At 36.1% G+C, this 17,292-nt stretch overlaps 2 protein-coding genes across 2 annotated transcripts; one reads left to right on the forward strand and one right to left on the reverse strand.

The window, feature by feature from the left end:
* Positions 1–1,331: 1,331 nt before the first annotated feature.
* Positions 1,332–6,376, forward strand: LOC135077920 (uncharacterized). Its single transcript, XM_063972451.1, has 2 exons — positions 1,332–1,489; positions 4,871–6,376. Exons 1-2 carry the CDS (start codon positions 1,408–1,410, stop codon positions 6,373–6,375), a joined length of 1,587 nt encoding a protein of 528 aa, XP_063828521.1. The 5' UTR covers positions 1,332–1,407; the 3' UTR covers position 6,376.
* A 9,829-nt stretch (positions 6,377–16,205) lies between these two features.
* On the reverse strand, positions 16,206–16,856 carry LOC135078363 (uncharacterized). The gene has a single exon (XM_063972960.1). The coding sequence runs from the start codon at positions 16,854–16,856 to the stop codon at positions 16,206–16,208; it is 651 nt and encodes a 216-aa protein (XP_063829030.1).
* Positions 16,857–17,292: the final 436 nt, after the last annotated feature.

The raw sequence follows: 17,292 nt of genomic DNA on the forward strand, positions 1-17,292 counted from the left end.
AATTAATACCACTAAACTCTAAATAATACCATTGTGCGCAACTCTAAATATGGCGGCGATTAAAAAACCTTGAACGCGCTCCGTTGCTAGCGACCGGTTACACACGCGGGGCTCACGGCGTCACGGCTCACCAGTGCCCCGCGTCCCGCGCCCCGCACGTCGCCCACTTTAGTGAGGTGAAACGCTCGATAATCGATAGTCGACGGTTGGGAATCGATACTCAATAATTCATTGCTTAAATAATGTTACAAAAGGTGGTACGGTAAGGTTAGTTACAATTAAAGACCCTGTCGGGCACTGCATTTTAGGAGAATTGTGGTTATTGTGAATGTTTCTGGTTTACATTTGAATAACTGTAGAATTAGTTTTATTGCATTAGAATAATATTGAAATTAGATCAAACTTTATTGCATTAGATAAAGAATAAAATGCGTTTTGGTAGAGATTTATAAAAATATTGCTGTCAATAAATACCTACAAACAAAATTAATCATGTTTTTATGTGGGTACATACAATACCCACATAAAAAAACTATTTACTTAATGTGATCTTATGTAGTAATCATAGTGATCATAGGTAAACCAATAACATTAGGGCAATGGCACATCAATATAAACAAAGAAGCATTATAAAAAAATGTAGTAATTATAGGCATAGTGTCCCTATTTTTTTTACATACAAAGCGTTTAAAGCAGGTTATACAGTAGGTATAACTTGTTGCAGCTCCAATAACAAGTGCACACAACATACAAATCGAGTTAACAATATTACATAATACATAAATTATAAATAGAAAAATAATTATTTAATGTTAATTAATAATGAAAATAAGTTATTAATAAATAATTAAATTTAAATCAATAATTCTCTAAGAAATAAAGATGAGAGAGGAATTATTTAAGTAACAATTCATTAACAGCTTTTTTGAACTTCTAAACAAATACAGTAAGGCTATTTACTACTACTATGTACAATAGATAGATATTTATGATCGTATGTACTTTTCATCGTTAAAATATATTATTTTTAATTTTAAAGGGTAAATTAAATAATAAAATAACCGAAGTAAGTATTTAAAAACGAATAAAAAATTAATCTCATATAATTGAAACAACATGTACTTACAGTGTTAATCGATATAAAAACAACAAAAAAGAGGATCGCTGATTTTTTAATCTTATCGATATTCATTTAAAAATCATCGAAAATACGATTGCTTACAGCAGACATTGAATCGATAACTTTCACTTATTATCGATTCGGCTCTTACATCACTAGCCACAACGTGACCCCACGTCACCCACAAAACGGCGTCAGTACTGCGCGCGCCACAAGCCGGGACCGCACGCAAAAATTTTGTCCGTTTCCATTCAAAATAATTGTGATTATTGTGTAGTACACTCAAAATGGGTGAACCTAATTTAGGACTATACTGTGTACAAATAGACGAAGATCTCAGGAGCATAGAAGTTACGGTCGACCCCCTAAGTAAGTTACATTTTTATCTAAATCGCGGCAACTCAATAATGACGTAGTAGTAGTGCCACCTATCTCTATCGCGCTCGCACTAGGCGAGTGTTTCGCCTGTATGGCAAGCGTTTGTTGTGTCAGCCGTATTGATACTTCGTGAATCAATGTTTTAAGGTTGAAATTGGCTTGTGATCGTAAAATTATCATTTTTATGTTGTTGCGTATACGGCGCGAAATTAATCAAGAAGTTTAGTGTAAACAAACGTTCGTTCCGGTCAATTTCCCGTGTAATGTAGTTGCGCTATTGTATTTATGTACGTAGCTGTCACTATGATTATGGTTATGGAATAACTTTAAAAAAAAAAGTTTTCACATTATTTTTAGTTCCTTTAACTATTTATTTAGGAAAGTCATAATCGTATGGTATTTTTTGTAAGTAAGTAAGTAACGAAGTACGACCTGAGTGGTATAATGGTTAACATGCCGGCGGGTATACTACGCAAGAGGTCTCGGGTTCGATTCCCGGCCGGGCAGAAATTGAAATGATGAATTTGGCTAACATTTAGTTACTATGTCAAACTTTCGAATAGAGTCTAGCCTAAGAATTCCTTTTGTCAGTTAGTTGAAGATCGGAGTGATCTAGTTTTCACATAATTAATTTTCAAAAATTACTTTTTAGATTAATTTGAAACTCCAATTTTGACAGCTGAGTTTTACCAGAGTAAATACAATAAATAGCATACGTATTGGCGCGCTCACATACAAACCGCACTCGGACGTTTCTATGAAGATGACCTACTCATTTGTTAAATACTCTGGTTTTACGGTCCGATTTAATAATAATTTGTCGGCCGTTTGGTGTAGTGGTTCAGATTGGACTACTGCCGAGATGTCCCGGGTTCGATTCCCGGCCGGGCAGAAATTGAAATGATGAATTTTAATTTCTGTGACGGGTCTGTTTTCTATGTATAATATGTATGTAGGATATGAGTATGAAACGGAACGTAAGGATGTGTGAAAGAGAAGGAAGAGTGTGTGAGTTAGTGTGAGACGTGTAGACGAACGACGATTGTTTTGAATTATTATTTTTATTATTTTCTATCTCGGGCAAATAAATACGTGGGAATTAGAACCGCATTTCAATTCCTACATGTTCGTTCGTTCGTTTCAGCCAAATGACGTCCACTGCTGGACAAAGGCCTTCCCCAAGGTTTTCTATAATGAACGGTCCTGCGTTTTTCCTGTCCTACATGTATTTATTTAAAAAAGTATCGTTGTCTAGTACCCATAGTACAAGCTTTGCTTAGTTTGGGGCTAGCGGCGCAGTGTAAAATATCCAATAAAAAAATAATAACACAATGTTTACTAGTTAAATAGAAAAAGGTACATTTGGTAATAATAAAGTTTTAAGTGAAGATTTTTGAAGCAGTGCGGGCCATTTATAACCTTGGACCCCGATTTTCCTTGAGAGAATTCTTTAAGGAGATTAATATACTGACAGTAGCTTCACAGTTCATTTATGAAAACCTTTTATATGTTCGCAAAAATATAGAGCAATTTACTAGAAAGAGTGATTTACACAAGTTCAATACAAGAAACAAAAATAAACTTGCCGTTCCAAATTTCAGACTGCACAAGATTGGTAATTCATTTATGGGGAAATGTATTAAACTTTTCAATAAATTACCACAAACTGTTGTAGAATTGCCCATTCATAAATTTAAAACACACATCAAAAGCACCTTAATGAAAAAGGGCTACTATAAAGTTGATGATTATATAAAGGATAAAAATGTTTGGAATGTTTAACTACCTAGCTCGCATTAATACTTATGACTATAATTTGTATATTTTAAAGACTGTAAAACCTTGAAAAGGAGGCTGACAATAGTGACTGAGTTTCTTGCGCTGCTTCTTCTCAGCACTGGCCCATTTATTGTCCCGAAGCAGTGGTAGGGTTAATATTGGGACGTGTAAAAGCGCTTTTTTAAAGCCTATTTGCAAAAATAAATGAATTTTATGAATTTTAATTTTTATGAATTTTATGAATTTTAAACCTACATACTTATTGTTATAAATACATTTTTTTTGTGAATAGTATAATTGAAAAAAAAATATACGAGTATAAAAACCCACACTAATACAAATACTTAGGGTGGGTTGCACCATCTTACTTTGACTTTGACAAACGTCAAAAATCTGTCAAACTCCATACAAAATGCACCGGTTATCGTCATAGTTACCGTTAAAGTTAGGTGGTGCAACTAAGCCTTAGTTATGTTCATGCACAGAAATGTTTTTACTGTGCGGGAATCAAACCTGTGACCTCTGGCATATTAGGCCGCTACGAGAATTTTGTGTAAGTACCAAACGGTCGACGCACACAAGTTGACTTAGGCTGGGTTGCACCACCTCACTTTAACCGTAACTATAAAAATAACCGGTGTTTTTTGTATGAAGTTTGACAGGGTCCGTGGCCGAGTCCCCCAGTTTTCGACGCACCCGTGGTCGACGCCCCCGGTCAGTTAAATTCGATTTGAAGCAATTTTTAATCAAATGTACAGTCAGGCACAAAAATGTTTATAAACGAATAAATATTTATTAGGCCAGTAGAATTAAACACAAAAATGAATCTAAAGAAATGAAAATAATTCCTACAAAAGTTTTTTGTTTTTTACTACTGCTGGTTTTGGGTTAAAATTTTGCTCCCAGATTGCATAAATAGCGTCAAACATGCATAGTTTAGTATAATAATTAGCTTGTGAAACTTTTTTCGTTGACTGTACTTAGTGCAAAAGCAGAAAAAAATATGATATTAAATTTATTTAAATCGGGGGCGTCCACCACGGGTGCGTCGAATACTGGGGGACTCGGCCACGGACCCGTTTGACAGACTTTTGATGTTTGTTATAATCAAAGTAAGATGGAGCAACCCAGCCTTAAGCATTACGTTATTTATTCTGCTGTAATAAGGTTTAAATTCCAATGAAAATATTATAATTGTATTTTAGGTACTTCACTTGACTTTACTTTTCAACCGACTTCAAAAAAAGGAGGAGGTTCTCAATTCGACCCGTATGTTTTTTTTTTCTATGTTTGTTACGCAATAACTCCGCCAATTATGAACCGATTTGAACAAATCTTTTTTCGGCGTATAGGTAATACCTCAAGGGTGGTCCCATTTAAATTTAATTTAAAAAAAACAACCCCCAAGGGTGGAAAATTGGGGATGAACTTTTTATACGCAATATCTCCGCCGATTATAAACCAATTTGAACGATTATTTTTTTGTTGAATAGGTATTATTTGTGTTCACGCATTTGAAGTCGGTTTTATTTTTTTTTTAAAGTTATATACAAAACTGTCGTAACTACAGAAAATAATTCTTTCTTTCATCAGGTTTCAACCAAGCGGATCCATGGGCACCAGTCATAAGCAGCCAACAAAAGTATACGGTACATTTTGCAGACAATTCTTACATTCCCCTTCACCTCAAGGATATGCCTAATACTACGTCCCCTCTAACTTTTTATGAGCTAATGGTTCATGATGAAATTTTCCAAGCAATTGCTGAATGCACAAACATGAAGGCAGACAGAGTTATATCTAATAATAAAGATTCGTCACGTTGTGCAAGAATCAACCAATGGGTACCAACTAACCACTCGGAGATCAAAAAGTTCTTCGGCTTGATAATGTTCATGGGACTCGTGAAACTTCCAAGAATTACAGACTATTGGTCTAAAAACGACATATTGTTTCAACCCTTCCCCCGGTTGGTCATGTCGCGAAACCGATTCGAGTTATTATTACAAATGCTACACTTCTCAGCTGACGATATAACTAATAGCTCTCATTGCATCGAGAACCTTGTGAACGCTCTGAACGTAAATTTTAAGAAACATTTCTCTCCATCTGATGATTTGTTTATAGTAAAAGGACCGCTCATTGTTCATGGGAAATTGTCATCTGAGCTACAAAACGATCAAGAAACCAGTAAATATGGCACTAGAGTATTAAAGTTATGCTCCGATCCGGGTTATATTTGTAAAGTTAGCCTGTTTTCCCGAACAACAAATGAAACAATGCATGACACGTTGTCAGATACAGTAATAAGCTTATGCGAAGATATTCTAAATGAAGGCATTACTTTATACACTGACGAATATTTTACTAGCCTTGATCTGGCTCGAAAACTACTAGACAATGAAACGTATTTAGTCGGTTTTTCGAAAATCAAGAAACAGCTTCTTACGCTAAGAGTCGCTACTACCGAACTTGAAGGTGGTTCTTTTACAATAGGAGAGACTAAAGACGGAATTAAGATCATAAACTTGAAGGACAATGATGCATGCATTTTATCGACTAAACCCTCAGATAATGAACTTGTCAATGTCACAAAACAAACACGAGGCGGGAAAGATTTTACAAAGCCACAGATTTTAATTAATTACGAAAAAGTAAGAGACTCTGTGAAGGTATGCAGCAAGGTTACTGCTAGTTCATTGTCCCTCCGCAAGTCTGTAAAATGGTACAAAAATGTAGCTATAGATTTACTGTTGAATACCGCTGTTATGAATGCTTTTACTTTGTACAAGTGTGTGACACAGAATAGTATTCAAATGACGGACTTTAGGAAATATATACTGCAGCACATGTGTGACGTAAAAGAGTTCTCTTTCACTACAATGAACAAAGGAACGGTACATACGTTGTCCAGAAAAGATGGTCCAGTAAGATTAAATCGAAGAACTTGCTACAACTGTTACAAAGAGAACGCGAAGGTGATTGGTAGGCTTCTGGCTAAGAACCGATCACCAAAGGTGGTCACTTACTGTGAAGCTTGTCCTAAACAACCGTATCTCTGTTTGCAATGTTTTAATAAAACTCATAAGTCACAATAAACTTTAGTTTTATTTTTGTAGTACCTACCTATCTGTTGCAGTTTTATAATGGGCATTGCATTGAAATAAAAAATCTAGTAAAGACAGTATCATACAGTTAATTTGTATTTTAAAATTTTACATTTTCATCTTTTTCTCTACCAAATTCAAAACTGAAGAAATCAATTATTTTCAGCCTTTCAGTACTCACTCAAAATAAGAAAACTATTACTTTATTGCTCAACTTGTATTAACTAAGCTGCAAAGTACAGAAACTAAAATCTTATTAATGTTTACTGCGAATGTCATTAAGTGTTTTGCTGTTGGTGTAACTTTATCAACAATGTCTGTGTGGTTCCATTAGTAGTAAACAAAAGGCCATGGGTTCAAGTCCCAGGGTACAGCCAAAGCTGCCAATTTTCTCAAGTGGAAAATCAAAGAAACAACTAACATGAGGAAATCAATCGGAGAACCAAAGTGACTGAAATAGCCCGCAGAATCGCTAAAATCAAGTGGCAGTGGGCGGGGCATATAGCTCGTGAAGCTGATGGCCGTTGAGGCAGAAACATTCTCGAGTAGCGACCGCGAGCGGGAAGACGTAGGTGGACCGACAATCTGGTGAAGGTCGCGGGAGGTGCCTGGATGCTGGCGGCCAGGACCGGTTGCTGTGGAAATCCTTCTTCTTTGTCCAGCTGTGGACGTAACGAACGAACGAACCATATTACAGTTTTATTAAGCTGCTACAAACTACATCAAAGTCTAAACTTTCCATTTTACACTTAAATTCGCAGTAAAACTGACAAGCCATGTAAAGTTTCATAAGCATAGAAGATAAGAGCGTATTTGTCAGTCGCTCAAAAGCCTGATGGCTCGCCTCTAAACCCGGCCGCAGTTAAGTGGATAATAAAACATGGAAGGTTGCTTTCATTAGCTTCGTGTCAAGTCGAAGAACAATGTAAGTCAAGTATTTAATAATTTGAACTTTGAAGTGAACTTTAAATATCACAAGAATTTTCAAAGGTAGTTTTAGCTCTTAAAGTAGTTGAGTTTAAAGAAATAGGTTAAGTTTTTTTTTAAAGTTTCAACAAAATGTGGATTTGCTCAGCTACCTAAGTACCTACTCTTTTAATGGATTGATAAACAACATAATTTTTCACTACATTTTAATTACTATAATTGTACTATGTTAGTTCATTAAGGATCAATCTATTGCTTCCAAAAAATCTAACACTAAGTCATATTAATTTGTAATCAAAATGTTAGCTAATTTGAAATCAGTTTATTTTCACCTGTAAATATAAAACGGTAAATTTAAATTTACACATTTTTCTTGTCTAGCCGATCCGCACACGATATACTGCAAGTTAAGCGAATCCACCTCAAATGTAAGCTTCTTTTACGAGCAATATAAAATTTGAAATTCCGCCAGTCAGCGCCCGCACCTTGTTTATCGGCGACCGCCATTTTTATTATTGTTTTTAGGTTTTGCTGCGTTATGATTTTCTACGGTCTGGCCGTTTCGTGTAGTTGACGCTAACGACTCAAACAAACCTTTGCAAATATTAGTTTTCTAGACTTATTTGCTTGAAAGGTTGTACAAAATTCGCAATGTTTCATAACGGAGCTGCATTAATTTTACTCACGAAAAATGTTATTAGGTTAATTTTACTATCTGTATCTTAGTTTCTCTTTTATTTTACGAATATTATTAGTTAGCAGATCACAGGAGCAGAATATTGTCAGTCTGAAAGACTGCTTTTCAGTAAAACATTATTAAACATTACGAGTTAGTCCAGTTGTCCTAGAAATAATTATTTCTTACTTTTATTCTGTTATCAGACGTGAATGATTAGCTATCATGGGCGTTTGATATATTATTCTAAAGGCCCAAGACCGAATACACAAATAAGAACCTGAAAAGTACAGTAACTGTCGTAGTTACAGCTGAATAAAATATCAGTGATTCTTCCGCACAGGGAGTGTAACACGTCAAGTTCAAAACCTCATAACTAACATTAGGCAACGCTTCCTTTATCCGGGAAACATATTGACGTCTCCCGCCGCAAATACAACTATAACTCATGCATGTACATTCTAAAAGAGATACTTAGAGAAGTCTCGCTTTAGACCAAAGCTTGAATGCCTTATTATTATACGAAACTAACCTGTAATTTAAACACAGCGTATTCAACTCTCGAAGTAAGCAAAGAGTGCATTATTAATAAAGGATATTTACAGATAATATTGCTTGTTTTCTTATACACTAATGTCATTAAGTCATACAAACTATCATGTCTAGTTTAAAAATGAATGGTTTTGATTGGATATTCTAATTAATTGAACATTATTTTGACTGTACACTCAACATTTAATTTTGATTAAAGAAAAGATAGAGATTTCGCGGCTTCAAATGTCGTGTCACGTAAAACCGGTGATTTACCATTATATAATATTTAATTTTGATCCTGGGAATAGTGACATTTTGGCAGTGAGGCTACTGGACCCATAATCTGTTGTCGAAATTTCGATAGCGCAATCTAATATTTGTACGTCTATAAAAACTTTGACGCACATCTTGAATTATTATACGTACCGTAAAAAGTTGGGAAAACTTCCCTGGAGCTTGTAAACGGATGATTTACACGAGTTTGTGGCAACTTTACAATAATAGGATGTGTTATTAATTCTAATATGTAACGGCTGAAACGACATTTGGTGTAACATAACTCACGCAACGTAAGTACAGAAAGATTTACGAAAAAATATGTCGCGGAGGGTGAAGGGAGTGAAAATAATGAGTTTGCTCCTGAGTTTGTTGCTGCGTTTCTTCGTAGCAATAATATTTTTGGGGTGCTTTTAGATATCAGTATTTTTTATTTTGAATTGTTTTGATGTTACTATGGCCCAGCATCCGCTGGCCAAATAAAACTATCTGGTTTATTAAATTGGCAAAACTTTTAAACTTAACCAGCGTCGGGGTGCACGCGTGTCTCGATTAATGTAGAGCGGGTGACTTTTTGGCACAAAAATATGAGTGTTAGTTTTAAGTCCCTTTTTGTTCTTTGTTTTTTTTTTTGTGTCAAATAAAGTTTTTTTGTCTTATCTTAAGCTTTCTTATAACAAATCACAACCTTTTAATTCATGGCCGTTTGTCATTATTTAATTGATTAAATTTCAATAATACAAAAATACATAAGCCTTCAAGTGATGCCTTCACACAGCCAAATACTGCACACAATCGGAGGCTGTCGCAGGCTTACCAGGAGCAATTTCCGTAATAGCCAAACGGATTAGGAACACAATCAAAGCGGGTGAAGTTGGTTTTGTCCTAGTACATGGATAGCCGGGTATTTCGATAGCGTAAAATCGCGAATATTGACATTACCTACCGTAAAAGTAAAGAAATATTACAACTTGTTTGTTCTCTAACCCGTTATTCGCCAAGCTTCATCATTTCAGCCACAGGACGTCCACTGCTGAACATAGGCCTCTCCCAATGACTTCCACATCGCACGGTTGGTAGCGGCCTGCATCTAGCGCCTTCCTGCTACCTTTATCGGGTCGTCGGTATTCGCCAAGCTTAGCTGTAAGCTATAGGTAATTGGACTGAGTTAAGACCTTTAGATATGTTAAGACGTTATTTATAGGTCAGTAGCGTTAAACTCAGTCAGTTTCTGAGGTACCTATGGGAGCGGCACGGGAGTGAGTGTGTTTTTTGTGACGTCAAGATATGCCCGACAAAGGGAGACACATGTAGCCCTATGTCATCACTTAGACGTGTCTCCATTCGACATACCAGCACTAACAAATAGTGAAATAGCAATTAAGTCTTTCGCGGAATTCTGTAAATATATTGTAAATAAAATTAAGGAATATAATGATACATAGTTCATAAAAATGCAAAATAAAAAAAAAATAAAAAAAAAATAAAAAAAATAAAAAAAAAATAAAAAAAAAAAGTAAAAAAAAAAACATCTTGTAAATACATATAACCATCATCATCATTTGCAAATATAACCATCATCATCATTTGTAAATTTATATTGTCTCGCAACAATGTCTTTTTCAGTTTGCTCGTAGAAAATTGCGAGAAACTATCCTACTCTCTCAAAACTCAATAAAAGTAACTTAATAATAACTTAACATCCAATTAAAAAAAAAACATTGATTCTGGTAGCAAAATACCAGTTAAAAAAAATAATTGCGAGACTTCAGATGTGCTACAGATTTCAATGCTCTGTCACGTCATAATTTTATCAATGTTTTGTTACAAGAGGCCAATATAAAAATAAGCAAACGAGACACCAAAGTAGAATAATGTTTCCTAGCATAAGACTGCAATTATTTAATCGAAGCCCCTATTGTATGGCTATTAAAATATATAATAAGTTACCTGAATTTTTTTAAACTGTTGCCGCTAGAGTTGTTTAAAAAAAAGTTGCATATCTGGCTTTTGAATAAATGCTATTACTCAATACAAGAATACTTTGACGACAAATTATTATGATTAACAGACTATTTAATTTTCTCGACTAGAATTATTTATTGTAAAGCATGTTAATAATAATCCATTGTAATAATAATCCTGACATTCAAACGCTGTAATTTATTATTGTTCTTTTGTACTTACATTATTTTTATTTTTTTTCAATATTTGCACGACTAATTAAGTCAACATGTGGACATGCCAATTGTAATAATAATATCTTGTAAAACCATGTAAAAAAGCAAATAAATATTTCTGATTCTGATTCTGATTCTGAATGTCACCCCTCCTTTGCTGCTTCCATACCTGAGGCACTGAGTTAAGCGCTAAACCATAGTGCTTATTACTTTTAACTGTGCCCGCTAACAGCGTGGTTGATATGTATGATAACAAAGTAAAATGATTAATAGATAAAAAGCACTCCAAACAGTGCCTTGAGTGGGGTTAAAATGGGTTAATAGGTGCTTCTGTACCCCTTCGTGCCTGTTTCGATTGTCAACGACGAGCCGTCCGTGGCCACGTCATGTGTCGTGTATTAGGCATTAATAACTGAGCGTGTCCCTGCATTGTCTGTATAGACAGTTGCCAATCAAGCTAGTTGGAACAAAGGTATATTTACATTGCCATATCCCATATTATAGTACCATCTCCAGATATACCTACCACGTAACAATAATAATACCTACCTACTTATTTTGAAAAATCATTCAAGGTGCTACTCGTTTGTTTTGACTATGACTATGAAAAATTATTCTATCACAAACAGGGTTCTTTCAAATAAGAGGCGTGAGGATAAGCGCTGTAGTGGCGCTACTGTACTAAATAAGTAACAGTAATATTTTAAAAAAATGCACACTTTTAACAGATTAAGAAATTCAATTCTTCTTCGAATCGAAGAAATCAATCAGTTGCACATAATACGAGTACTAGCTAGATCAACCGTCGAAGAATACGTCTTCGTATTTCACGTACGACTTTCTTGTACAGTTTACCTCTAAAATCCAGCCAATTTGCGCCCATATTCCGTTGATATAGGTATTGAATTAGATGGAGTGTGCACTGTACCCGAGGCTAGAATTTATCTAAAGCAAATCTCATTGTTCGGATCTTCGCTGGAGACGTGAGCTGAACGCGCGAGCGACGGATCCCATGGATTTGATTAAAGTTGTCAGCGAGAAATGCAATTTGCCCAGCAAATATAATACACACTGAGTATGTGAGTTTGTTTTAAATTTTCCAGTCCTTCTGTATCCCGAACATGTATTTATAATCCTATTTTAAACATTACTGTTACACTGTCTGAAAACCAATAATTGTTGAACCACTTAGGTCTTCTGGACTCGAACTAATTTAACTAAAAAAGAAAAAAACCGCCAACAAAACAATAATGAGTTAAATTATGAAACTAAACTTTTAAAAATTCTCAACAGACTCCAAAAGCTTAAAATCCTTATTAAACTTTCTAAAGTCAACCTTATTATCAATTAAAATAACCCTGATTAATGGAAAAAGTTCCAACATCCCTCATTGAAGTTTGACTGAAGAGGGATAGAAAGAATTTAACCGTCTCAAAGTGACAGTCAAACAAAAACAGTGGAAGCTCGTAATCGCTCAGCCATCCCGGACAAAGTTAATACATTATAATGAAATGCCACACCATTCTTTACGACTCCATTAAGTTGTTGGAGAAAAATAAAGGGAAGAGGAAATGGGGGCTACTCTGACCCCCTTTAGGATGGGCGCGAATTCTTTCCCTGATCGGACGACTTCTATGAATACTAATGCGGTGCGGGAACGCTAGGTGTTAAAATACGATAAATATAAACTTCGGTTCGAGTTCTGTCGCTGAAGTTGCGTGGAAGTTTGCAGTAATAATCCTCTGTAATGCTGGGACAAGACCGGTAAGTATCTTGATTTTTGTCAATTTGAAAAGCTTATAATATTATTATAGATGGCCTGAAGGATGTTTGTCATTATCCTCTTCAATAACCCACAATAATTCTGAAACGGTTAGTTGATGTACCAAATGAAAATACCAAAATAAAGGTGTGAAATTGCTTTCGAAATAGTCGAAAGTCACTTTTATTTAACTTTGAACTAATTAGTTACATAACTCTGTGTAAGTTTGCTGAAAATTCCATATTTCAATGTTTTACAAAGCACAGAAATGCATACTCGTAAATACTAGGTTACACTAGCTATTACAAACTAACTTTCATTAAACAACTTTAATTGAACTGTTCAAATCTAGTTTCATGCTGTGTACACACAAAATTAGTTTTAATACATTCAGAATGTTTAGGATTCAACTTTGCTCTAATTTTGTGGATTCCACAACTTAGGGTTCAAATATTCGCTCCAAAACTTCGGCTTCCAAAACGTACAAGAATGCTCTCAAGTATTCAACAACACGGTACACCTAAGCATTTTCTTAGCTTCCCTTTCAAAGTTATACAAACGTTGCCGCGGAATGTTTGTGATGCAACGGGAATGCTCAAAATTCTCAATTTCCATGCAGAAAACTCTATGAAAATGCACGAGGGTGAGACGGGGAATGTTGTCCTTATAATTGAACAGGTGCAGAGTCTAAGTCGTGCATGGCATTCTGCAGGCGCATTAGCATATAAATAACAAAGTGGGTACCAAAGGGCGGGTCGACAACCATTTTTATGGCGGGAAACTCAATTATCACCAGCAATTATCGAGTCAGCTAGATGGAAAAGCAATTGCTTTTTTGATATTGCGGATTCGGGGTGGATTCGGTACGGTTTAGGGCCGTTTTGGGAATGCAAATTTTGGATAGGGTGTGTTATCACTGCGGCTCTCGCGAATAATAAATTATGGTAATATATTGACGACCAGTGAAATGGGTTTGGGTTTTTCAGGTCAGAGCTGTTTCGATCGGATTCAAATTAATGGAGAAAATAATACTGTACTTTGATCCACGTGGTAATTATTTTCGTTAAGTTTGTCAAATGAAGTGTGATTTTGTTCAGCAGTGGAAGTTGTACGGCTGAAATAATGATGATGAGCCAGATAAAGAATACCTATTCTCCATATTGTACAAACACATTATTATTAATCATTTATTAACCATTCAACGTTCGTTTCGTGACTGTTTTTATCATCATAGATTTTAATCAAATCTATGAAGCATTTTTGACACATACTTAAAACAAGCTTTTTTCTACTAATTAATTAAAATTTAAAATTCAAAATACCGACACATTTTTCACCAAATAATACTTCCTTCTTTGCAAGCTAAGTTTTCTCCACCTTATTTCCCTGACATTAACCCAAAAGAGCTTAGCGCGATTGCACACGAGCGCTATTTCGCTGCGTCGCGCGCGTATATCATTGGCGAGCATTAATTTGTGATACACCGCCGCGTGCACTCGCGTAGGCCAGTGTGTGCTCGAATGCTAGTTTATGCGGGCGGTAAATAAACAAGCTTTTGCAGGCGTTAAACGGTTAAAGAAGGTTTGTTTAATGTTTTGGAAAATAATGTTTGTTGATGAATGTTGTAGTTTTTATAAAAGTAACTGTACACATCAAGTTTAGTCTTATTTTTTCTGATAAAGGTAGCAGGAAGGGGCTGGTTGCAGGCCGCTACCAACCGGGCGATGTGGATATTATTAAGGGAGGCCTATGTTTAGCAGTGAACGTCCTGTGGCTGAAATGACGATGATGAAGTAACAGTCGGCTAGTAAGCAGACCATAAAAACAGTCATGATTCTTTCAAGTTATTTTTATTAAGTTATACATACTAAATACACACAAAAAGTTATTTATATTTTAAATTTGGTATAAATTTTCCCTCTTTTTTAGCCTTTTACGATACATTTCATCTACAGAATCACATGTCCTGTGATTATTAGTATTATTTTCATTTTCCATTTTATCAATACTTATAAAACTTACATGAAAATGACTTTATGCAATAACCAAAATATTTATTTATTTATTTAAAATCTTTATTGCACACATAAAAAACAGTGGTACAACAGGCGAGCTTAATGCCATGTGGCATTCTCTTCCAGCTAACCAGAAAATAAACCAGAAGAAATATCTTATAACTTGTGGCACAGCACGTCATCCGTCGCGCAATGGTTAACCGCAACGCTGACGTCACTGCGACCGTAAGCGAACCCGTCACTTGGATATTAATGAAATGTATAGCACTTACATATCATAGCTATGGTTGTAACAAATGTAGTCTGTAGTACAATATGAAAGTCAAATCTAAGTTTCTTATAATTAATACCGCCGCAGTGTGTAATAGCATACGAGTACGTTGCGTTACACCAGGCCTGGCTCACTCCGCGCGGTACATCCGATAATTACCTACAGCGAAGCGCCCCGCCGGCGGGTATTATATCAGTCGAGTGTCACGCGCGCGCTCGTCAGGACGCTGGCGTGCGTTGTAGTAGATACCTAATTCTATAATCGAAGTATTATTTAAAAATGGACATAAAGAGAAAAAAATATTGTGCGGCGTTCGGGTGTTTAAATTCGGAAAGAAATCTAGCGGATTTATCTTTTTTTTTCGCTTCTCAAAGATGCTGAAAGGTATGTTGGCCATGTAGGTAATCAATAATTCTTAGGATAGTATGGAACCTAACCTACCATGACTACTGCTCAGAATACGTTCGTTCGTTTCAGCCAAATGACGTCCACTGCTGGACAAAGGCCTCTCCCAAGGTTTTCCATAATGAATGCGTACAATTACCTACATACGTACCTCATTACAAATAAGCAGATTAATTATTTTTTCACTAGACAGCAACCCTAACAGCGTAAGAAGAGTTCAGAGGCACGCGATAGAAAGAGACAAAACTTGTAGGTGAATAAAATTGTAGGTACGTAGAGCTGTGCGAGCTGAATTCCACTGTATCGCGTCGTAGCAAGACTCGCATTTATTTAAATCGTCTTGCGGAGTAATCCTTCTGTACCTGTACTATTACTTATTCTGTGGTTACACTTTCTCTTCAGAAAAGCATAAAATAGTTTTAAATGCTATAGTTGGGTAAGTAAGAACGGGTGTTCTTATAGGAAGTTGACGGATTCCCCTACAGACAACTTTTTAAGGAATTCAGTATACAAAGCTCAGGCACATTAGTAAATAATAATAATAATAATATAGTCTTTATTTCAGGCTTTTACATCCCATATCTTAATAATAAATTGTCAAAAAAAAAAATGTAGGTTGTCACGTTGGAGACAATAATTATAATTTACCTAGTACATAAAATTTATAAAATTTAAAAGTTATTTAAAAACATGGGTAAAATTTAAAAATACGATTATTTAATAAATTAATGGATTATTGAATAATTTTTAAACTGTAAAAATGTAAAATATTGTTTTATTTCCTATTTGCGCTCCGGTGAACATCCAACCAATGTGAGAGGAATGGACTTTTATACAGGTCATTGCTGACCACAGTTAGCAGCTCGTTAGGTGAGTCACGAATCCTCTGCCAGAAAGAAGCTATGCGTTCTCTCAACAGGGCAAAGAAATCCGGAACGCCGGCCTCCGCGAACATAGCAGAAGCACTGCAACATCTCGGCAATCGCATCATAATACGAAAAGCATTATTGTACTGTACCCGAAGGGTGCCGTAGGACTTTCTCTTGTACTTGCGCCACAGCTGACAGGTGTAAAAACATGTACAAAATGCTTTAAAGAGAGTCACCTTGACATCCCTCGAGCACTTCGCGAACCTGCGCGCCAACATGTTGCAGCGCACGGCCAGCGCCCGGCGCTCCCGCTCCATGTCGGCGTCGTCGTCCAGGTGCTCGGTGAGGACGTGACCCAGATAGCGAAACTGCTTCACAACCTGAACCGGCGAGCCATTCAAATACACCGGCGGAACCCTCTCCGGACCCTTGCCAGCGCGAAAAATCATTAATTCTGATTTTTTCACATTGTATTTCATGCCGTGTGTGGAGGCGAACCTTTCACAGACGGCAAGAAGTTTACGCAGGCCACCTATTGAGGGACTGAGAAGCACCATGTCGTCGGCATAGCTGAGGTTGTTGAAACAAACACCCTGCACATGACAACCGAGTCCGGTGCCTCTCAGCTCCTCAATCAGGTCATTTACGAATAAGTTAAACAGGTCCGGCGAGGTAAGTCCACCTTGACGAACTCCGCACTCTAGTCTATAGGCACTAGAGTGCGCGTCGCCCCATCTCACACAGTTAGTTTGGTTCCCGTAAAGAAACCGATTTCAGATTAGTTCCAGTGGATAAGGATCGCAAAAGAAAGAAATAATATTAATAGACTATGAAACATTGTTAAATAAATAAAATGAAAATTAATCAATAAATAAATAAAAAAGACAAATAAACTTTTTTGTAACTTCTTGTGCTACAGAACCTCATCGGCCGCGCAATGGTCTGCAGTGCTGACATCGCTACGAGCGTCACTTCGATAATAATGTATTGCAA

Source organism: Ostrinia nubilalis, chromosome 14, assembly GCF_963855985.1.
Source record: "Ostrinia nubilalis chromosome 14, ilOstNubi1.1, whole genome shotgun sequence".
NCBI lineage: Eukaryota > Metazoa > Arthropoda > Insecta > Lepidoptera > Crambidae > Ostrinia > Ostrinia nubilalis.